Raw genomic sequence first — 24,824 nt, forward strand, 5'->3', positions numbered from 1 at the left:
GCGGTGTCCTGCCCCAGTCACTGACTGGCTGAGCGTGAAGTCAATCAACCGGGTTGTGGCATTCCAGCAGAAGGGGATCCCGGTGGAGGTCCCAGGGCGGTAAGCCAGCGCTGCGATGTCACGGGAAGAGGTAAGTAGTGATTTTTTATTATGTTCCCCCTGCCCCTGCCTGCTGACAAATTTTTAAAAAATGTGCTGGACTTCTCCTTTAAGTGAATTTAATGATGTTTAGGAATAACAAGCCCCCTCATATAAAGCTGTAGTCCACCTAAATGTTGAATGTAAACTTGTCTGCCTATTTGTGATGTAAAACAGGTCTTAACTTTCCATCCATTTCATTTCAGGTACCGCTGGCAGCTGTCTCAAGCGTTTTAGCACAATGCCTTTCATGTTTTGTAATATCAATAATGTGTGTAATTTTGCCTCAAGAAATGATTACTCGTATTGGCTATCCACGCCAGAGCCAATGCCACCAAACATGGAGCCACTAAGGGGAAGAGACATTCAACCATATATAAGTCGGTAAGAAAATCTATATGATCCTACTAAATGGTGAAACCCCAGTTGGATTTTCATTTTATGTATTGTACATTTTGTAAAACTGGACACTGAGTCATGGTCTACAGTACAAAACTGTGTGCACAAAGAGCCCTTAAAGGGTTTGTCCAATCCAACTAGACAATAAACTGATCAAAAAGTGTCTCTACACTGGGACATTTAGGTATCAGATATAATCCAAATGAAAAACTGTAAGTTGCTGAGTTTGACTGCAGCGCCACCACAGGAGAGACTAAGCATTACTTTGTGTCCATTGACATCAATAGGTTGTCTATGTAATGGAGGGCAGGTCCTTCAAAGCCCGAGACGTTCTTAGTAGCCGCTCTCTACTCTACTCAAGAGATGAGGCTTCAACATTTTTTGTTGGTGGGGTTTCCAGTCCAACACCCAGGCCTGCACCGGTCAGCAGAACAGTCAATGCCCATACATGTATGACTGTGCCTGGTACTACAGCTAAGTCCATTCACTTAAATGAAGCTTCTGTACCAGGCGCAGAGAAACCTGTTTTGATGTTGCTGTGTCTGAATAGACAATAGGGGCTGTGATAGTTGGTGTGCGCTCTATAGCTAGATGGCTTATTGTTAAAAATCTGTTTTCTGTTGGTCACAGCAGAGGACTGATTTGTATTAAGGCAGCTATAAGGACACAGTATATACCATGATCTCTGTGCACACACTATATGGATGCACCTCCTCCTCTCACACACCCATGGCCCTTCAGATTTGCAGAACCTGTCAGAAAGACCAACCACTGACGGCATGGTTAAGTGACACGTCAATAATATAAATATGTCAATAAAATTGTTTTAATACAAGGCTGCAGCCAGTGTAATGTACAGAAGTGTCTGCTGGGCAGCTACCCTCTTGACTGGTTTCTTCTATTATATAGGAAAGTTTTGCTGACAGCTTTCCTCTAACTATAAGTGCATCTTACAAGGTGCAGATCCCTATTTGTATAAACCTCCCTATGCATTCAGACGTTTTTGTTAATTTGTGTGAAATAATTGTATGCATGCATAAGAAATGTGTGTACAGGCCATGTAAAGTTAGAAGCACGTTGACTTTCCTCCTGGGAAATGTTCTGTGAGATCATTGAAGAACGGGAAAGCTGCCAGTTGTCAGTACGTTGGTTATGAATGATTACAAGAGATTAGTGTCACAGGAACTTCATTCACCAGGATAGCCCACACAATCTAATTCATAGAATGCCCAAGGCATGATATAGCGGGAAGCCAAGAACACAGGCTGCCGGAACTCTATAGCTGCTGTAAACAGATGAAAATAAAATGAGGTTTTTGAGCAGATTGAATTTATTATAATGGTGAATGATCACATAGAACACAATGCCTGTATGCTTAAGGATCACAGGATTAACATAACATCTGTAATACAAAATGGCATTTGTCTCCGAGAAACAAATAGAAGAAAATAGTGGTCATCTGTATTAGTGTAAGTGTATACGGCCAGGAATTCATCAATGCAGTCTGGGGAAGATCTTGGCTGGGAATGGTGTTGGCTCCATTATCATGCATTGGAATACTACCTCTGCTTCCGGATTCAGATCCAGCATATTGCTTCATGTTAGTCACCTTTGTCAGCATATGGGGATAGCGGTGCTGCAGATGAATTGCTTGGCATGTCTTAGAGCCATGCTGCTACTGTAAGTGTAGCCACACTGAGATCATATAAACAGTTTACATCATTATAAGGAACTAGAAACGTAGGTGGAGGACAGACTCGCCAAGGGGCAATGCTGAAAGGTCCATGCCCATGCTACAAATGGACTTGGCAAGGGATTTTTGCTAACAAAATAGACTAAAGAAAACACTGAAAAAGTCTAAAGAGACACTGCTCCATATCATAGCAAATAGCAAGGCAGTAGATTCCTATTTAACTTTGATTCTTTCATCCATACAGATGCACAGTTTGTGAAGCTTCTGCCATGGTCATTGCTGTTCACAGTCAAACTATTCAGATCCCACCGTGTCCACAAGGCTGGTCTTCTCTATGGATTGGATATTCCTTTATGATGGTAAGGTTTAGACTGGTACACCAATATATAACACCCCAGCTCTTTATCTGTTGAGCATGAATATCCCTGCATTGACAGTGGTTAAAACGCCATGTTGTAAATTATTATCGTTCACCTTGTACACACGTGGTCTTGAGAACGATTTATATGCATTGTAAGCTCTCATCTTCTTCTAACGCCAGAGCTAAATAGCAACTTTGTCCAAGATACAGGCTGTGCGGCCAAGACTGCTGTACTGAACGGCATCACAGCTAATGAAAGGGAGCTCAGATGGCTGAAACCAGGACCCCACAATCCTCAGAAATCTGAATAGGAACATTTTAGTTACAATCACAATCAGATTAGTTAAGAGACATGGGCACAACACTACAGTCTGCGATCGTGTCATATAGCCCTAGCCTTAAATCTGGTTTAATAGGACCCCCACTTTCGCTATAGGTGAAGATCCCATATGTTGCATAAAATGTACATTTATTCACGCTTTTCAGGATAACTAGAGCTAGAAAAATACTTGGTTGTAAAAAAATAAATGTCTCCTTGGATCATTTAATGTTGTCCATCCATGTTGTGATGTAAATGACTTGCTTTTAAGAAGATGCATGACTATTTTAGGGATATTACCCTAACTGCCTTTGCCTCTCTTTGGTAGCATACAAGTGCTGGTGCAGAAGGGTCAGGACAAGCCTTAGCATCTCCTGGATCGTGTTTAGAGGAATTCCGTTCAGCACCTTTCATTGAATGTCATGGTCGTGGTACCTGCAATTACTTTGCCAACTCTTATAGTTTCTGGCTGGCCACCGTGGAAGTGTCTGAAATGTTTAGGTAGGTCATCCCATATAAAGATTGGCGTTGCGGGATAAGTTTGTGTATGATCTGTTATTGCATACCTCTAATGGAAATCAGTGATGTCCTATACTATGCAAAAGTTTTAGGCATGCAGGGAAAAATTCAGCTGAGTAAGAATACTTTCAGCAATAGAAGTGATAACAGTGTATTTTTATCAGATACCAAAATGCCAAGTGAAAAACAAGAAAAATTTGAGTCAGATCAATATTTGGTGTGACCATCCTTTGCCAAAACATCACCAGTTCTTTTAGGAGACTCATGGTTTTTGAAGGAACTAAAAAGGGAAATTGTTTCAATCAACAACTTGGAGCACTGATCAAATATCCTCTGTGGAGGGAGGCCTGCTCATATCCTTCTGTCTCTTCATCCCAGACAGACCTAATTTTCTGAAAACACTGCGTGGGCATGGCTTGCCCGCACATGGTGATTGGGATCTATACACCTGCCCTCTCATGTCTTGAAAGTTACACTTCCAAGAAATGAGAGGAGAGGAAGTGAGTGCTGAGGAGCACAAGGCATCAGCTGTACTTTCCTTTAATGACATTGGCTGGACGTTTGAGGGTTGTCCTCATGCAGAATAAAAATTTGGAGCTAATTGTTCCTGATGGTCGGTAGCTTCACACGTATCACAACGCAGCGGATTTTCTGCTGTGGATCCGCAGCAGATTTGACTAAGTCAATGAACACAGCATTAAGTCCGCACTGTCAAATCTGACAGTGATTTGACCGTGCGGATTTAAATTTGCTGTGATACGGTACGTGTGATGCTACCCTGAAGCATTTTTTCCACACTTGCCTAAAACTATATATATATGCCCACTCTTTTTTCCCAGTATAGTAAACAACCTCAGCTGAAAAACTCTTCCGTTTCAGCAGGGGCATGATATGTCTGTGACATAGACTCATTCTTTAGTATTAAGGTTTTGAGTATTTAGGTTTTCAGGTATAGCTAACAAAGAAGTACGAGGGCATAGTATCTCTTGTCAATCTTACAAAATTGAGTCTAAAGGTATTTATTACAGGTGAGTGCACTTACTGTAGATTTGGGTTTGTGCAAACCTGAACTATTGGCATTTCATTCCGTAGCTGCATCCATCTAGACTTCGGGAGTTAAAGGGGTTGTCCAGCGAAAATCTTTTTCTTTCAAATCAACTGGTGTGAGAAAGTTATATAGATTTGTAAATTACTTCTATAAAAAAAATCTCAAGTCTTCCCATACGTATCAGCTGCTGTATGTCCTGCAGGAAATGTTGTTGTGTTGTCAGTCTGACACATTGCTCTCTGCTGACATCTCTGGCAGGAACTGTCCAGAGCAGGAGAGGTTTTCTATGGGGATTCATAGAAAATCGAGGCAGAGTTCCTTTCTCAGCCAGAGATGACAGCTGAGAGCACTGTGTCAGACTGAAAATAAAACATTTCCTGAAGGACATACAGCAGCTGATACGTATGGGAAGACTTGAGATTGTTTAATAGAAGTAGACTACAAATCTAAATAACTTTCTGACACCAGTTTATTTGAAAGAAAAAATTTTTGCTGGACAATCCCTTTAAAGGCCTATAGTTTGGTCCTGTGCAAACCTGAACTTACAGTAAATTCGTTATTCTCTAGGATTAATTTACTTCATGCAAGTTGTAGTAATATACGTTTTTTTTTCAATTACCAGTAAACCTCAGTCCGAAACACTCAAAGCTGGTGACCTGAGAACACGTGTCAGCCGATGTCAAGTATGTATGAAGAGGACGTAACATTTTGGTGAACTGGCTACCTGTGGAAGAGTGCTAAGGTCTGAATTGTCCTCCGTGACAATGGTGCTACTGTGTAGATAAAGCAAAAAATAAAGAAAAGAAAACAGATACTGTTTAAAACAATTTCAAATGTACCTCACCAAAGTGCCATACTGAAGATTGTCTGGTGCATACTGACGAATGGACTCAGAAAACGATAAAACCTCTTCCAAGAGAGAAAGCTACGTTTTGGCGAGGATCACATGAAGTTTTTTTTCCCAGTACCAAAATGGCACTTTTCCTATCAGCTAAACGAAGAAACGCACTGAGTATCTTTAAATAACAAGGCTGCAGTTTTGAAAAAGAAAAAACATTTTTTATGGTGCTACTAACCCCTCCGTATCCCGGGTTTCAAAATATACAAATGCTAAGCTTGTTTCTCTTTGTAAGTAATGAAATGTGTATATTGTGTAAAACACTTTTTTTTTTTTAGTTTATCAATGAAATTATTTAGGAAAATCCAAGTATAAAGTCACATTTTCATTTCACAAACGTATAAGAATAATATTCAAACTATATGCAGCAGTATTTTCTACCTATCTTAAGCATCAGAATACTACTGATTTTATGGCTTGCTTTTCCTCCCCCTCCCTTTGTTTTATTTGGACTCTTCATGTTGGCATTGTATCATACGTATGTCTTTAGCCAGGCTCATTTTATTGTTTATACTGTCGCCAATGCAATCCCATTTTATTTAGAAATTTTTTAACGTCTTGTTTTTGTACACTGAACACGTTGAATAATTAGCCATATTCTTTATAACATTTCAGTTTACAACAAACACACAACCAGCGTTCTCAGTATCCCCTTCAGGAGTCACCAAAGTATTTAGACATATGGAAAGTGTTGTCATGTATATTATTGAACCTAGTGTGAATGAAATAAAGAGAGATTGGCTATATTGGTATTTTCTGGTCTTCTTGGAAGAAGGGATACAAATACTTAATCCGCTTGGGCCAGTAGGAATATTACAGCTAAAACGAATATTGTATAAAAAATCATTGTGATATTATGTGCAGGAGGCGACGGTGTGCCATCAGTAGTATTTGTAACTAAAGCTCATGGATGGAGTGTATTCCTTACTCCACACCAATAACTGTGGAGTAAGGTAGACTACTAGTGCTTACCAATCTGGTAGGCTATCTTCCCACAATGCCCCTCTTTGGCTGTTCTATGGACACCTTTTTAAACTGACATAATACACCAGTATTGTGGTGCCTGTGGTGTGGCTGTTCAAAAAGTTGACCATAAAATCCCCCAAAAAGACACTGTGGGAACATATCCTCATGGCAGAAGAGACAAGTTCATGGACACTTTCAGGCCAGAGGTTGTGTGGTCGTGGTTAGAGTTGATTGAACCTCAGAAAATCCTAGGTTCGATCGAACTCAAACATTCTTGTACCTTCTGCATTAGATTGCTGATGTCTTCACGGTCCGAAGGAGGAGCGTGCCCGGGGAACGCCTAGGTAATAGGCTGAATCCTGGAATTCCAGGCGGTCCCTGGGCACTCTACTCCTTCCACAAGGACCGGGAAGGCATAAGCTATCTAATGCGGAGGGTTCGGGAATGTTCGAGTTCGATCGAACCTAGGATTTTCCGAGTTTCGATCAACTCTAGCCGTGGCCTCTCACTGCAGTATTTTGGTCAGTAACCAGGAGTGGAACCTACACCAAGAAAAACCATAGTAGAAAGATTATGTTTTCAAGATCTGTTTCAGAATGAGATCTTTCATTGTCACATTTAAGGAATAAAAAAAATTTGTAAGGGTTATGTTATTGTGGCACAGATCCAGCTCATTACTTTGCCTACTATATTGTAACTAGCTATGCATATTCAGGCCACACACGACCAGGACAGATTTTCCTTCCCTGGATGTTAATAATAAAAGAGAAGATCTTGGGGAATGAAGAAAATATATTAAGCTGTATAACCTTTTTTACTCTAAAAGACAAATCTTACTTTGAGATTAAAGCAACATAATGGAAATGCTGGAGATTTGGGTGTACAATATACAAATGAAAAACCTGATTTGGGTGCAGACCAGTAGTGTTCCTGCAGCAAAATGCAATTTACTAAAATTTAATTAAAAATGCAGCTTCATTGAAGATGTTAACTTCCCTATTGATGTCAATAGGGATAATCTCCAATGCTGCAGCACAACCTTTTACAACCTAAGCTGACATCCTGCAGATTTCACATCCATACCACACAGATTAGATTTTTTTTTCCACGGTGCATGGAAGAGATTTTTTGCATTTCTGTAGCAGAAAATTACCTGGGAAAAAGCAGAAATAAATGGAGTAAATTTCCGGCTACAAACAATATGCCCCATGTTTATAGTGGGGCAGGCACCAGGCCCTCTTGCCTTAGGTAGGATGATGGGTGTAATCTCTGTGCTCTGTGCACATACAGGATGAATACATGTTAACTTGATTTCTGCTCATACATTTGTTATTTTCCATGCTTCAACAATCCACTTAGACTATGCAGACTGCTATTCCTTGTATGTAAATGTGTACATTAATGTACATGATTTGATGTGTATTTTATCTTCAGTTTTATGTGACTTCCTGTTATGTAAAATGTTTTCCCTACATTTTCAGGCTATAAGTTCTGTGCATGTTGTGGCAGGTAACAGCGCTCAGTTCCTTTCATATTCTGACCAATACCGTCACTAGACGATGAGGTTTTGTACATATTGTATGACCTTTGCTAGAATGAATTTTGTTAAGACAAAGCATTTTGGAGTCACGTTCACAATGGTAATCTTAATAAAATGTTATAGATATTAAGTTACATTCACGTTTCACCAGTAGTGTTGTATGTAAATCTGCCTTACAACTATTTCTGATTATTTTTACATGTCATTTTACTGAAAGATTCTCAGCCTTTGTCATTTCCACTAATCCATGGAACGTCTATAACTCCAGACAACATTATGTCAGTGACCAGTGAGGATGCTTTCTTTCTCCAGAAGAGGGCACTATTGCTTGATTAAAGGATGAATACATTTCTAATACATTTATACCAATAGTTTCCGATAATAGTACACCTACATAGTCTTGGTGCAGTGGAAGTCAAAGCTAGGCTCTAGAACCTCTTATGAGCATCTTAAAGGTGGTATCTGGATATGGACTCTAGCCATATTGTCACATTGAAGCATCAGGTTTACAGTAAACACACTTACAAAGAGAAACTTACAGCATGAATACGCATATATCCATGCTGCCAGTTTCCTGTTGCTGATCACAGTGCATACTTACCCTCAGAGCTGCTGTGTGATCCAAACGGACAGTGTCACAGAAGCAGATTTACGACACTGTCAGCTCCCAATCGACTCTGTCCACTGCTGTATCTTTAGGCCACCCGTCAGTTTCTTTTTAAAGAGAATCTATCACCTTAACTTTTCTTTCCCTATTATTAATCTATCTCCCTGCCTAAATCCATTTATGAAGATACAGACTGTCTCTAATACTTTGCCTAATCCTCTGTCTGCAGGCTGTATCTTCAAAAACAGATTTAGGGACAAGTACAGTGACTCTTAGTATACCCAGCAATCACACGCTGGACAGCACAAGATCACTGTGATGACAGAGCAGCAGGCAAAGGATCCTGGAAAGTTCCGGGCTCACGCACGGATGAAGGATCATATACTTACTGGATAAAGGATCATATACTTATCCCTCTACCAGTCCCGCCGTGGAGAAATTGATTTCTGCTCATCTGCGTGCTCAATATGAAAATGAGCAGGGATGAGGGTGACAGGTTCCCTTTAAGTAAAACAATGACGTAGGGAGGAGGGGGTTTGTTGTTGCAGTTGCATTACAAATCACTTGAAGCCCCATTTACTCTGCTGCTGCCCATTTTACTGCAGGAGAAAAAAATTACAAAGTAGAATACACGTGAAGCTCAGTTTCATCAATTACTGTTGCTTCAATAAGGCTGAGTTTACACACATGCTTTTGAGATATGCTCCAAACACGATGGAAACCAATAACTGCACAATGTTGCCAGCATTATCGGTAATATCACATGGCTATTGGTGAACAAATGCGGATATGGTTTCAGCTTTCGGCAATCACAAAGGTTGAAAAATTGGCCTAATGCTAACCTGCCACCAGTACAGCTGCCAAGACATATGTTGCTTCGGCGACTGTCACCCGGCATGGACCTGCATCTCTGGTGGGAGATTAGCACTACAGGTACATTGTATGGTATGTTCACAAATTCAATACGTTGTGGATTTTAAGTAAGGAAATCTGCAGTGTGTAACATCTGCTCCTAATGCTATATGTGACACGGTTTCATTGCAGATTTAACGCTGCATCCGATGATTGAAAATAGAATAAAGGGAAATAAACCTCAACAATTATACATTGTGGTTTATAACCTGTAGATTCCCTTTTATGAAATCCATAGAAAACATACACTTAAAGAATATGTTAACCACTAGTTGCATGCAGAAGTAAAGTGATTGATCCCTTTTTACTTCTGTCATGATTAGGCAGCATCAGCTTAACTAACATACTCCAACACAAGTAATGGGTCTACTACTCTATTACTACTTGGGGTGATGAATGATTGCTCTATCTGCTCACCACAAACCTAAGTCTTGATGAATGTGTAAGTTGGGCTTACACAATATTACAGCAGGCGGTTGTAATGTTATTGGTAACCTGTGTATTTATGAGGGTATAAACACACACACCGTATACACAGCGTATTTACTGCTGCGATACGCAGCAAATACGCAACAAATACGCAGCAGATCAGATCTAAATAACTGAACACAGCATCAAATCTGCACCATCAAATCTGCTGCGTATACGGTGTGTGTGTTTGTACCCTAAGACAAAGAAATTGCTAAATCGTTTTTTTTCCCCCAAAAGAAACCCAAAAACATGTTAGTGATGGTTCTCTCCTTATTGACATAACACATATTACAATAAATCACGAACAACAAATGTAATAAACAGTACCAACCAAGTTTTATTAATTTGTACAGACAAAATAACTTTCCAATATGAAATTAAAATTTACAGGACACACAATTCTCCCATCATTGGTAAATTTTAAACTATACAGCAGCATAAACTGACAGCTGGAAGATATTACCTAGTGATATGCTTTACATTATTCCAGCACAATACTGAATAAATTAGTTTTGTTTGTAAACTAAGAGATTGCATATTTTATGCTGTACCTGTGTAACTGACAGTGAACTAACTAAGGTTGAGGTCATCCATTGTAAGATCTAAACTGGCAGCCGCAAGATCACAAAAGTGATATATATATTTAAAAAAAAACAAAAAAACAAACAGGTCTATGGCATCAGTCATATAAAGCCAGTGTGTGTGTGGCATTACAGGTCTTCTGAATTGGTGATCATTTTGGTGCATTAGAGAAGTTTTCTTTTTGGAAATGAGAATACTTGTGTTAGAGGCCCATTAGAACGAAAGGGGGACGTTATAATTTCCTGCATCGACAGAGTGACAAAAGTCAGCAACAATTTTTGTGTAAGAAAATGTTGTGTGCAAACTCCCAAATAGAGCTTACACAAAAAAAAAAAATATCTGCACAATTTTTGCCAATCCGCTCTGGTGCATGGAATGATAAATTTCCCTTAAAAGTCTCCCAAATATAATTCAATAGCTTTATACATAGTAAACATAATACAAGACAAGGTTAAAAGCTGGCTTGTAAGAGATCCGAAAAAATTGAAATAGTTAGAAAAGTGGTCATCTACAGAACGGGCACTTTAGCTTCCTAACCGCAAAGATTCACACCACTGGGAATCCCAGACTCAGAATAGCAATCTTTGTAGATCCTCAATGGGTATGAAATAATCTTTGGGTAAGCCTCGTTCATTTTAGGGCTGGGTTCACACTAGCGTTAAACAAATGCATTTTTGCATCTGTATTACGAGCGAAAGTTCCAGTCTGGCCACTGGAGTCATGACCTGACACCTATCAGTTTGGGTCATCAGACACTTTGTCAGGCTGCAACTTATGGCTGTAATACAAATGCAAAAAAGCCTTAGTTGCTCTAGTGTCAACCTAGCCTCACAATGAGACCTGGTCTTAAGACACACATTTCAATAATCAGTAGGGGCATGTTTGTGCTTTAACATACAGTATTCACAGTGACGTAATAAGGTATTGGGGGGGGAAATCACTATAAAATGCGATAATAGATTCATATCACACTCTAGAAGTAACAGTATCCTCTAGTGTATGGTCGGATCACTCACTGGCTGCTCTATTACATTTACAGTTTAGGTTTTTGCTCTCATCTTTCAAAAAGGGGGGAAAGAACGCAAATGTAAATAAATATTTGAAATTATTAGCGGAAATACCTTTGTTTGTTTCTACCTTGCACATGCCAGAGCATATCTTAATAAAAATTAATACTGTACCTTTTGTTTAATGCTAAATAAAACTAATATTGCCACTTACAAGAACAATGGTGTATAAAGTGAGAAATGCAAAAGGTGGGGAACTTCATGTACCATAGTCAAAGGTATATTTGTTCAATGAAGGAGGCATCTTTCCATAATATAGATCAAGTAAAATACATAGACTTTGACTTTAAAAAAAAAAATTAAAGTTTCAAAATATTTTTCTTTTTACATATATCATAGTTTACTTTGTACCAGAAAATTAGATCTTGTATCGATCAACAAGCAAGCTGATTTATGCAACTTACGCCCCCTGAAGGGCATTTTCTTAAAGTACAGGTTTAAGTTCTCCCAAGTGCTAAAGCCGCACGTTTCATAAATACATACACAGCAGATCTGGGATGTAAAATGGCACCAAAAGTGCAACATGGAAGCTAGTTCTGAACCATTTTACAAGTCAGAGCCACTTCATGAAAACACAGCAATATCTCATACGCAAATCTGTAAATCATGCCTCGAGAACTCTTCTCCCCCAGTCACAAAAATAAGTTTGCTGAAAAAAATAAAAATAAAAAATAAGCTTCCTTTTGCCAACACATTAATACAAGCTTTAAATGGCTGTACATTTAATCTGTGTGGGAAAAGCAGGTACGTGTCCATCTGAAACACAAGCCGGCTTCACGCGTTCTATATCTGTATCCTGTCTTCCAGTCACCCTCGCCTGGTTTTACAGCAGGAAGGCTGGAGTGACAATCTTCACCAGGGTTTCCATGGTAATGCACTCAGTCTGTGGAAAATAAAATACAAATAAAAAGTCAATTAATGCCGAACAATGAAAGTGTACAAAATGTTAACGCTCCCAATGTTTCAGTTCATTTACAGCTGGCAACGCTACACATTAAAATACTGTATTTCCACCATTAGTTCTGATGTGCAAACGCCTCTGCGTATAATAAAACTAAGGAAATGATTGAACGAGAAAAGAAACAAGCTTAAGGGTAGCTTCACACGTACAGGATCCACAGCAGATTTGACTAAATAACTGAACACAGCATCAAATCTGCTGCGGATCCTGTACGTGTGAATGCATCCTAAGGCTTGAAAATAACATGCTAAAAATCATCATTGTAAAGTCAGTCAATATACATATATACTTTTTTTTACATATTAATGCTATGTATGGTTTACAACACAGAAACTCATTCACTATGGCACCTTCTGAGAAAACCAGACCCGTTCTCAGGAAGACTTTTTTACAAGGCACGTGATCTGCCGCCTGTTCTGCCAGGTCCCACCACAACCTGCACATCAGTACTATAAGAAGCAGCTATGAATGGAAGCTTATGGTGACCATAGCGTAACTTTTTCAGCTGTAACAACAACATACATGACACTGTTGACTTTCACTGTGTGCATGTGTGTGCAAACACAATCACTACCTACATGACATGTATCATCAGGACTGGACATGGCAATGAGAAAACCATGACTGGAATGCATAACTTGAAATATAAAAAAAACTTTTAAAAAAAATTCCGATATGTTGACATATAAAAGTGTTCAAAATGAGCCGGGAGAGATATGTACTTATTGTGTTCATACCCGGGCAGAAACAGCGGAGGCGGGAGGGCTCGTTCTACTGATCAGTTGTGGTGTGAACTCTCAGAACATGGCCAATAAAAACGTTTTGATATGTCTCTCTGACACAAACATTTTTATTATTGACAGGTGATCTCTGAGTTAAAACAATCCAAGCTTCCTGCAGCTGCCACTAGGGGGCATGAACATATTTATTTACACAGCTATGACTGCCTTCACTGGATGCTGAGTAAACATAAGCACACCCCCTAGTGGTAGCTGTAGGTAGCAATAATAATAATACATTTCCATAGCCGTATGCAGGAGAAAAAAAAAGCAGAGCTCCTACTTCCATAAATAGGTTTTCGACCTATTTATAGTAACAAAAATGGTGTAAGTGCTTATATGGGGACATTTATTGCATGTACTAGGTTTCAAAGCTTTATTTACAGAATCATATGCCACAGCAAGTATCAGATGTAAGCAGAAATCTTTATTACACATAATTAACCCTAACCCTAAAGGGGTAATGCCACACTTTCCCACAACATTGTCTTCATATCTGCCCTGTAGTTCAGTGTGAACTATTAAGCGGATTCACATTAAAAAAAAAAAAAGTGACACAAAGATTTTATTTCAAAGAATCTGATGCAGATCTATGTGAACATACACTAAAGAGTAACTGAGGGCAACTGGTAGAACAGACAGTGGAGGAGGAAGAAGCTGCTGTCCTATACTGCAGAATACTCCCAAGGCTAACAAGTACTTCATCTGCCCACAGCTACTGAAGAGACCAAGGAGAGCAGGCAAGGATAGGAAAGTATACCCTCTTCTGTTTTTGATTAACTGGGGTAGATGAACAGCACAGCGACGCTTTTCACTGTTAAACCTGTAGCATGTCCTACAGAAGATACAGAACCATTAACCACACAAATGACAGTAATAACTAGACTAGGCTGCCCATAGCCACCAGTCAGAATCCAGCACAGGCCAGAAACTGGCCACATGCTGCTGCTATAGGCAATACCTCCACTTGTCACCTGACATTTTCACATGCAGATTGTGTAGAATTAAAGGGGTTAAACAAAGATTTAAAAAGGTATCCTAAACCCACAGGACAGAGAAGAACAAGCCGATTGGTGGGAATCCGACTGATGGGACCCCCAGCAAGCAGAGACAGGTCACTTATCCCCCCGAGTACATGTATGGGCAGCACGCTTGCAAGCCACAGCTCCATTCATGTCTATGGGACTTCTGGGTTAATATCGAGATGCTGCTACAGGCAGGTGATTTATTTTATGTTTTTATTCCTGGGACAACTCCTTTAATGCTCATTAAAACCAATCTGTCCTTTTTACAGGATGACACTTCATTTGCCAGTTAAAAGTTTAGTCAGATTGGAGGCTGAAGGTGTTGTCACCGCTGCCGACTGAAGATACGAATCTCTGCAAAGTGTATGCCAAGGAGACTACAAACTGTAAGCTCATGTGCCCGGAGCCTCAGAGCTCAGTGCTGTATAGATCCATAGCAGAGCACCCAAACCACTATCAACCAATACTGGATCTCCATAGTTTAGTCCTCCCTTGCTGTATTACAGATACACTTTCCCATAGTGCATTCTTGTACTGAGGCACATGGAGCACTTATGGCTGTGTAATACAGAAGTGGATGACCACCGTTTGCCACTGTATAGGCTTCCTATGTGCATGAGGTCTTCCAGTGACCAGACCATCCACTGTTGCTTTAAGATACCAGACACACAAAATTGAAACTCCTATCCCAGCTGATCACACTGTTAGGGGAAATCTACCATCATTTTCATGTTGCTTAAGCAATTTCTCTTTAAAGGGGTTATCCAGCGCTACAAAAACATGGCAACTTTGCCCCCTAATGTCATCTCAAGTTCAGGTCACATGAAAATCTTCAGTTTAATATGTAAATTAAGCGGTGCCCTAGATTACAGCCCTCAGTGCACCAATCCACCCGCCTGCCTCTTCTTGAATATTCATCCAGCGCTGTACAGAGAGAAGCACAAGAGTGACGTCACTACAGAGAACTAGATGAATATTCATGAGGAAGCTGGCGGGTGGATTGGTGCACTGAGGGCTGTAATCTAGGGCACCGCTTAATTTACATATAAAAGATTTCATCTATATGGCACTGAGGATGAATGTAAGGTAATTACCTTCATCCTCAGTGTCCCCAGCAGGTTACAGTCTTCCAACTTGCTGTTAGTTTCCCTTTCATGTAAAAATTTGTAAAGCTTCAGAATATGTTATGGTAAGGCATTTGCTCAGAGCGCCTTCACTGCTTTCATTCATTATCACCATGAATGGCAACAAAGGACAGGCGCACCAGCAAGCAGCGGAGTGACAGGCCCACAGGGAAAGTGCTCAGTAAGACTCTTACCATAAACATTACTGAAGTCCTACAAAATGTCTGTGATGGTGGGCAACCTCTTTAACACATACTTAGCACATTTCCTGAGGACATGTCAAAAGGTTTTAATCGGTGGTCAGGATGTGTGTGATCAGACCCCGACCGATCAGTAGAACAAGTGAGAAGATGACCGCGCTACCACACACTCCTCTCCTTGCATAAGACCTGGACAGCCCCAAAGACTTGCAATAGGAGCCAGGTCACATGACAGCCGGACGTGAATGCGCTCTCTCCCATCTCCATTTCCTGATCAATTGCAGTCTAAACACACACTCCAACCAAAACTTTTGATATGTTTCTGTACTTTCAAATAAAATTGTTTGCTGTAACCAACAACAAGTGGATGAAAAAGTTGCATAGTCATGTGTCACATATGTCAGCAAGTCAAAGGCAAGAAGCTTAGTCATCTTGTGCAGAGTTTATCTCCTTCAGAGTTGTAGACTTGTGGATTGAGGGGACGCTGCCCGTGACAGCACAGTTACCAGCACTAGTAGGTTTTCATTCACAACTAAATGACATACTGCAGGGACTGAATGAAAATCCCAAGAATCACTTAACAGTGCCTGCGGATTCAAGGAGAGCAGGACCATCTATCTGGATACGTACATATAGAAGTCATGTGTATGCATAATTTACATGATGCCTGTAACATTTTTATGACTGGCAAATTATTAGACTAAATAAAGCCCTACTTAAATCCTGCATCTTAGACATCTGTACAGCTACAAATATAATACACCTTATATCAATACAGAAGAGCCACAAGTTATACAACAAAACTACAACCCAGCTGCTAAGCATGGGGGCTTAACCTTGTCACTTGCCAAGCAATTGGTTACTTCACAGACAGCCTTGCATCCTTTGCTAAAACAATATGCCCACGCACCAGCTGTACCACATGGTTAGCTATGCTGCAAGGGGCCAGACATGCCACCTCATGGTAGCTTTTTGGCAGACACCATAGAAAAATCACAAGAAAACATGGTCCCTCCCCCCTAATAAAATGCTGTAAGCTGAACACTACCAAGAGACTGCTCAGAGAGTCAAACAACATACATCAGGTATAGGGAACCTTCTGCTCTCAAGCTGTTGCACAACTACAATTCCCATCATGCCTGGACAGCATTGTCCAGGCATGATGGGAACTGTAGTCTTGTAACAGCTGGAGTGTGGAATGTTCCCCATTCCTGAAAGTGAATCATTACAAGTTAAGTGCTTGTTACAAACCTTTTCTGAAGGCAGGACACTTCAGACAGTCCGACCTGGTGAAGTCGATGCTCACGTAGGCCCCACTTTCCAGATTTCTGCTGCCATTCTGGTGCTGGCTACAGGCTGGTGCTGCCGTCTCACAGACCCCATCGTGCATACTGAGAGCAATGTAATTTAAGCCATGCTGAAAACCCGTGGAGCAGTGCTTGGACATTTTTTTCTCTTGATCACAATTACTTTCATCAGGCTTCAGCCAAACATTGTCAAAGGAGGCAGAACTGTGTCTTTTGCCACTTTCAGTAAAGCAGGAGGAAGTAGTAGTAACTGTGTTGGCAGAGGAGAAAGTCTCCGAGCTATGCCTCCGCCGCCCTTGGGCATCTGCACGAATAACCTTAGGACCAACTACAGGCTCAGACACAGGGTGAAGAACCGAGGGAAAACCACTGTTATAAGAAGTCATATCGCCAATGCATAACCGACTGACTATAGCTGAAGGGCTGCCCAGCTGTGTGCCATTCTCTGCTTCACCAGGGAAGGGCCTCGGAGGAGTCATTGCCATATTAAAAGTCATTGTTGTGTAGTCATCGTTCCTTTTATTGGTGGTACTGACACAAGCCGTACCACATGGGAGCTTGGCATAGTCCGCACTGGGCTGAGTTCTAGAAATGCCAGTGCAGGAATAGGATGAAATGTCTGTGAGAGAGTTTGACAGTTCAGCTGTGGCTTTTGGGGACTGTACATCAATATCTACACTCATGTAATCAGAAAGCGGGGATTGTCTATGGTCACAGCTTGAGCCCAGAGAAGATGGAGAGCCTTCTGCAGACAAGGAATAAGGAGTACTACTTGCTTTGTCACTGAAGTCAATGTTGATGTATTCACCAGGACTAGTGGGCTCAGTTGAATTAGAATGATCAAACATCCTGGGTATGGTATTGCTTCCTCTCATAGACAGTGTAAGCTTTGTTGGCCTTGTTGCCCTCCCATGCTGATCCATGACACTAGTGGTAGATTTCAAGTCACTCTTTGATTCTCCATTAGTGTCTCCATCTGTTGCATTTTCTAAGCCAAAGTGTAGTATCTTCCCAGGAGAGGACATGGGGACATACTCATTGTGATCGCTGCAGGGCTTGGGTGAACTTTTAAAGCTTCTTGGTAGAGAGAAGTAAGAGCTAAAGCCCCGGGAATGATTGATATTAGAGTCATTGGTTTGCTTAACAGATGAAGAGTTCCTGCAGGACATGTCCATGTATTCACCATTGGTGACTTTCTCTTGATGACCCTTAGAAAGGCTTCCCAACAATGAATTTCTAACAGGTGAACTAGCAACAGGAAACATCATCATGTACCCTTTAGAGTCCACCTGAGAAGGACACATAGAAACAATTTGTTTTGGTGCAGAAACACTTTTAGGGGCCATTGGCAAATAGTCACTGTCATAGGAAATAGAAGGCATCATTGGCATATAGCCGTCATCCTTGGCTTTACTCCCACTTTGGTTACATACTGAGTCCATAACACCATTACTGTAATCCTCAGGGTGACTGCTGTCTTTCAGCTTTGGTGAATCAGAGTAGGCAAACTGCTTGTTGGCCTCCTCAGAGTCTTCATCTAAGGAAGCAGCAGGCTGGGACTTGTGGTGCTGCAGAGTGGCATTGGTTGGTTTAGTTAAAGAGTAGGTTCTTTTTCGGAAACATTTATCAGCCTCCATGTAGTCATCCCTCCCATTGGGTTGGTTTCTGGTGCTCATGGACATGTAGTCACTCAAGGTATTTTCTTCTTGGATAGGTGGGGTGTTACCCAGGGAGTCGGGTGTATTACTTCTCACCCGAAAGTACCTGAGGTCACCTGGGCTGGAGCCATATTCATCAGATGAGATGAAGCCACCATCGCTAGGAGAGCCGCATACAGAACTGGATGGCCTGGTCACAGTGTCAGATGCAGAACCATGGCCGTTACTGGAACACACACTTATGGGACTGGTAGCTGATGGGAAGTGGGATACGGGCAAAGACGCTGACCTTGAGTGGTACCCAGAATTAAAAGGTGCTCTGACATACCTCCCGGTACCTTCCTGCTTGCCCAGGTTGAGCCTTGCAGTGTTGAGATGGATTAAGCTGCCGGTCACAGACCTAAAGGGCCGGGTCATCGTACCTTCCCCCTCGCTGGAAGTCCTGAACCTGTACGCGTTGTTCTTGGTAGTAGGAGGTGTACCCACCACGCTCTCCGTCCGGGATCTCCGCTGCAAGCCTGTCTGGCTGGGTGGCAGGTTGCCCAGGTATCTCCTGGTGGTGATGAAGGAGATGGGGTTAGTGCCCGATGACTGGCTCTTGCTCCTGGGTCTAAACTCAGAGTATGCCTTAAGAGCTTTCATGGTCTCTAGGAAGGTCTCATGCATGTTCTGGGCCACCACACTGTCATCCACCTGCATCCAGAGCTCCCCAGCCCCGGTGGAGGATGAGCGCCCCACCTCGATGAAGAAGTAGTTCTCGGAGTGGCCGCAGCGGCGGATGTTCATGAGCAGCAGATGGACGCAGGCCACATCCGAGTTCAGCTTGACCAGGTGCACCGCCTTGTTGGACAGGCAGAGGCGGTAGACGCCAGACAGGTTCTTGGTCTGGCCCAGCCCCCGGGGCTTCACGTTCACCTGCCAGACCTCCTTGAAGACGGGCCCCCCACCTCCGCGCAGCCCCCCATAGTTCTCCTCCAGCTCCTCGGTGTCCAGACAGGACTTCTTGTTCTCGGTGATGAGTTGGCTGAGGGCCTGGTACCAGGCGTCCTGCTCCAGCTCGCTCTCAGCCACCATAGCGAAGTACTCATCCTTGGTGTAGAGGGCCAGCAGGTGCTTGTTCTTGGCATCGGCCCTGCGGCTGACGGTGAAGCACTGGGACAGGAGGATCACCCTCTTGGGCGGGCATGCTGCCCCGCTGCCCCCCGGCCGCTGACCGCTCCGGAATTTCTTCTCGTTGTCGTAGTACTCCAGCCGGGCCGGCCCCAGGTGGCTGGGGCTCCGCAGCACGAAGTAGCGCTTGTGGCCGTGCTTCTGCTTCCGCAGGTAGCCGCGCTTCCTCACGTCCTCATCCCCGGTGTGCACCGGCTGCTCGGCGCTCTCCTCCCGCACCTGAGACAGCAGCGCCGCCGGCCCGGCAACACGCCGGTAACACGGCTCGTCCTGCTGGGGGGGAGACGGCGGCAGCAGCTTCATGGCCGCCCGGCTGCTGCCTCTGTCCTCCTCGCAGTTGAGGACACCCGCCATGGAGGGAAGCAGCGGCGGAGGCTGCGGGGCTGTGGAGGGAGCCGGCTCTTCTGCAGCGAATGAATTACCCGGTGCGGCTTCCAGCGTCATACAGCGGGCTGCCGGGACTAGACAGCAAGCATGGCGCCCGGCGGGGACGCGGCTCTCTCCGTACCCCCGGTCAGGACGGGACAGCAGCGGCGGCAGCGTATCCTCTCTCCTCGCCGTACAACATTCACCACAGACAGACTAGAGCGGGGGAGGGAGGGAGAGCGGCACGGCGAAAACAACACGTGACCCCGCCCGCCTGCGTCACTCAGACACTAACCGCCCACCACGGGGGCCCGCTCCCTATCTATCAATGACAGAACAGCCGGCCAATGGCGAGGCGGCGCCGCGCAAACATTCCCGCAGAATAGGCGGGGAAGCGGCTTTCGCCTGTAGCGCCCCTCCCCCTTTTTACTCACGCTTAGGGATGTAAACAGCGAGCTGATTGGCGGCTACGGGGGAGGAGCGCGGGATTCTGCTAATAGGCGTACATATAGTAAAGGGCGTGGCCACCGTGGGGCTTGCTAGCTACCAATTGGCTGTAAGCGGGAGCAGTTAAGGTTTGGCAGGCTGTCATTGGCTGAGCCCGGTGTCTCCCTGTCCGTCCTCCCGCACTGGATGGGCGGGGCCTATCTCCTGGTTGTGATGAGAAGTAAACAACAGTCTGGGGAGCGACGCTGGCGGGAGGGAGACGGTCCAGTGATGGGGACGATATGTTACATTGAGTGTGCCAAACAAATGGATGCGGCGCGGCGGTGTGCAGCTCACTGCGCAGGAGCCGGCACCCGGCGGGCGGTCACCCGCTCTGCGGCAATGCGGGGCAGATGTGTGTCCGTAGCATCTGCAGTGTACGGGCTCAGCCTCACGTGCGGAGCTGGGGGAGGGGATGGACGACACGCCGGGCAGTTACCAGTGGTGACCCTGCTGCTCCATAGTTCTAGGCTCCGTGCACACTGCGTCACGTCACAGCAGGCTGGGGAGAATTGCCGCAATAAATACTGCCGGCTGCTCCATGTCTTATTGTCTAATAAAATGGTGGAAAATCCAAGGGACCCCATTAACGTCAATAGGATATGATTGGGACAGGAGACCTTTACCTCAAATTTCCACTACTGAGACCCCCAGTAGGAGCCTATGAGGCTGTGGAGCCCTAATAGATCCAGGAGAGTCAGGGCCTTACTGTCCCTCTTTAGGCTATGTTCACACACCATAAAATGAAAGCAAAATACGGCTGAAAAAGGGGATGGGGGGGGGGGAGGAAACAGCTGTTTTTTTTGTTTTACCTAATTATGTGCTACAATAAAGTCTATGGAAACATGTTTACAATGTGCATACAGACATTATTTCCATAGACTTGAATGTAGCCGCTATTAGGTAGGAAGATGCAGATGGGTTTTTCCTTTTCTGGTCATATTTCAGTTTATATTTTCACCTTGTACTTTATTTCTATCATTTTATTCCTTGATTTTATGTTCCGTTCTGTGTGTTTGTCCCTATCAGATAAGTACAGTGCTCTGAAATCAATAATAAGAATTACTGTGTGAACCGAGCCTTAAAGGGGTTATCCTTGTAATGACAAAATTCCACAGGGTTGGTGTGAAGAAATAAAAATGCTCTCTCTCCCTTCAGCTTCCTACTGATCCAGCACTGCCGCTCCGGAGTGTCAGGTGGAGGGGCACTGGTGACACTCGCATTTGGTGCAGTATCGGCATGCTGGCAGGACTGTATGATGACATATACCACCACGTAATCACTTCAATGAACTACAATGACTACATTCTGTCCATTTTTGATCTTAGGGTATGTTCACACTGAGGAATAAAACGTTTTCTGCTTGAAATTCCTCACCTATTCATCTCCCATTCAAGCCCCATTGACTTCTATAGGATTCCTCTAGTGGAATCCGCCCAAAGAACTGGCATGTCAATTCTTCAGTCGGAAAACGGATCTGTGGCGATATTTTCAGCGCCGACATTTCACAGTGTGAGCGAAGAAGCGGAAAGCCCATTAAAGTCAATGTACATTCACTATGTTCATTTTTTACGGGTGGAATTTCAGGCAGATTCTGTGAGCATTTTGATGCGGAATTCGCCTGAAATTCTCCGCATATTCCTCAGTGTGAACATACCCAAAGACAGTGAACATTCATGCATTTTTCGGCTAATAAACCCAATTACAAAGTTTCTTAAAATTGCCTGGACTATTGATTTCTGCAAAAAAAAAAATTTCACAACAGTGACACTTTAAGGGTGCGTTCACACCTACAGGATCTGCAGCTGATTTTCTGCAGCAGATCTGCAGCAGATTTCATTTAAATAACTGAACACAGAATCAAATCTGCTGCAGATCTGCTGCAGATCCTGTAGGTGTGAACGCACCCTAAAAGTAAAAATAGTTTTTTTTTTTTTTTGCTTCTGGTTTGTTTTTCCAGCCGTCTGCATCTCAAGAAACGATGTGTGAACATAGCCTTAGGCAGCTGTTTGGGTAATAAACAGATAACGTAATCTCTTGCCAAGCCGTGTGATCTCCTGTTTTGTCCATTCTGTTTATAATAAATAGGTAATGAGTTATGTCACTTCTGCAGTTTTCCCCTTCTGTGTACGGGAATAGTCATCACTTCAGTGTAAACATGTAACATGTAACAGAAAAGCCAAGAAGAACCTAAACTATCTCTAGACGCAGAGATTCAGTCCGATGGATCAATATTGGAACTGTAATGAAATCAGCCGCTCTTTATTGGTCAGACTGTCACCGCTATGGTTCATATCAGCTAATCTACACATTCATTATTCTTGGATCTTCTCCTAACTAGAAGCAATATAAGTTGTACTGAACCACAACCGGACAATAATAATTATCCCAGTTACAGGATGACTGTCAAATTGCCAACGACATCTAGTTTACACAGTCTTATATATAACTTTGCCGATGTCCCGTGGTATCTGGCACCAAGATCCTTTAAAACCTTTAAGGTGCGGCTTCTATAGATTAGACTTGTTTTTCCAGCACTTCCCACAGATGCTAGATTGGATTGATAGTTTGGGAATTTAGGAATTAAGACCCACCTTGAACTCTTTGTCATGTTTTCCAAACTATTCCTATATATTAGGGATGGTCCGAACCGCGTTCGGTTCGGGTTCATACGAACCCGAACTCTTGGTAATGATTCCCGCTGTCTGCCCGCTCCGTGGAGCGGGTGGATCCAGCGGGAGGACTACCTGGAAAACTGGGATACAGCCATAGCCATAGGCTGTATCCCAGTTTTCCAGGCGTTACTCCCGCTGTATCCGCCCACTCCACGGAGCGGGCAGACAGCGGGAATCTGATGCCGAGCGTTCAGGTTCATACGAACCCGAACCTTGGAGGGTTCGGACCATCCCTACTAAATATATTTGGCAGTGTGGCAGGGTGTATTGACCTGTTGAAAAAGGTACTGTCACTATGAGGGGGGGGGTCTTACACCAATAGTTTGGTAGTTGTTATGAGTCAAGGTAACATCCACATGAATGCCAGAGCACTGTTGCCTTTTCTTGGACCCTTTTTTTGGTAGCTACTAACCATGGCATACCTGAGACATCTCTTATGACCTTATGAGATGCTTTGACTCTTATGTAGTTATCACAATTTTTGAGTTGCCCAGATCCTTACTTCTGCCTATTTTTCCTGCTTTAGGGTATATTCACACGGGCGGGCTCGCAGCGAGATTCTCGCTGCGAGCCCGGCAGGTCCTGGCAGTTCCCATAAACTACATACTTGCTGCGGTCTAAACGACCGCAGCGAGTATGTAATTATACCGCGCTTAACCCCTTCTACTCCCGCCGGCTCCCCCGCTGTAAGCAGCATACATTACCTGTCCTTGCTGCACGGGTCCGGCGTCCTGCTCTCCCGCCCGGCCAATCAGTGGCTGCGGCTGGGCAACACACTAATTGGCCGGACGGGAGAGCAGGACGCCGGACCCGTGCAGCAAGGACAGGTAATGTATGCTGCTTACAGCCGGCGGGAGTAGAAGGGGTTAAGCGCGGTATAATTACATACTCGCTGCGGTCGTTTAGACCGCAGCAAGTATGTAGTTTATGGGAACTGACAGGACCTGCCGGGCTCGCAGCGAGAATCTCGCTGCGAGCCCGCCCGTGTGAATATACCCTTAAAGACATTGGGGCTGATTTAATAATGTGTTCCTGTCAGAAAATTGATGTTTTTTTTTTCTATTTTCACTGTCTGTTTAGTGTCCCGACATATTTACCAAAAGTGTGCAATACAATTTTTCCAAAAACCCTCCAAATGTGCGCGCCGTGCGTGTGTCCATTAAAACCTGCCACAATTGCCAGATTTACTAGGCAAACCGTCATTTTTTTTTTTACAGATTTTCTATTGTAGAAACCAGCCGCTTCTAGTGAGGTGGGATGGTGGGGTTTAATGTTTTGTATTGTGAAAAACCTTTCAGATTTACTAAGGGCGTGCGTCACATTAATGAAATGGGCGCAAAAAACAGACACAACTGACAGCATAACAGCTTAAAATTGACGAAGTATAAATAAATCAGCCACATTAGCTTCACTATCTGACTATTCACTGAGCAGCAAAACCCCGCCCAAGCCAGAGACAAGAGTGGGGCTGTCTCTGGATAAAAGTGACCATGTTTTTGTAGCACTGTATGACCCCTTCAAGGCTATAAGTGACAGATAGTAAACATATAATC

At 43.3% G+C, this 24,824-nt stretch overlaps 2 protein-coding genes across 2 annotated transcripts in view; one reads left to right on the forward strand and one right to left on the reverse strand.

The window, feature by feature from the left end:
- Positions 1-6,127, forward strand: part of COL4A5 (collagen type IV alpha 5 chain) — a 135,870-nt gene extending 129,743 nt beyond the window's left edge. The window contains exons 48-51 of the mRNA XM_069942629.1: positions 345-522; positions 2,475-2,589; positions 3,239-3,411; positions 5,100-6,127. Of these exons, the coding sequence (XP_069798730.1) occupies positions 345-522; positions 2,475-2,589; positions 3,239-3,411; positions 5,100-5,181 (548 nt within the window). The 3' untranslated portion in view covers positions 5,182-6,127. The remainder of the gene's footprint in view (positions 1-344; positions 523-2,474; positions 2,590-3,238; positions 3,412-5,099) is intronic.
- Positions 6,128-10,185: 4,058 nt separating this feature from the next.
- IRS4 (insulin receptor substrate 4) lies at positions 10,186-20,421 on the reverse strand. The gene is made up of 2 exons (XM_069942632.1): positions 16,861-20,421; positions 10,186-12,403 (listed from the first exon to the last, which is right to left on the reverse strand). The coding sequence occupies exons 1-2, from the start codon at positions 20,186-20,188 to the stop codon at positions 12,399-12,401; spliced, it is 3,333 nt and encodes a 1,110-aa protein (XP_069798733.1). The 5' UTR covers positions 20,189-20,421; the 3' UTR covers positions 10,186-12,398.
- Positions 20,422-24,824: the final 4,403 nt, after the last annotated feature.

The sequence above is a fragment of the Dendropsophus ebraccatus genome, chromosome 10 (assembly GCF_027789765.1).
Source record: "Dendropsophus ebraccatus isolate aDenEbr1 chromosome 10, aDenEbr1.pat, whole genome shotgun sequence".
Classification (NCBI taxonomy): Eukaryota; Metazoa; Chordata; class Amphibia; order Anura; family Hylidae; genus Dendropsophus; species Dendropsophus ebraccatus.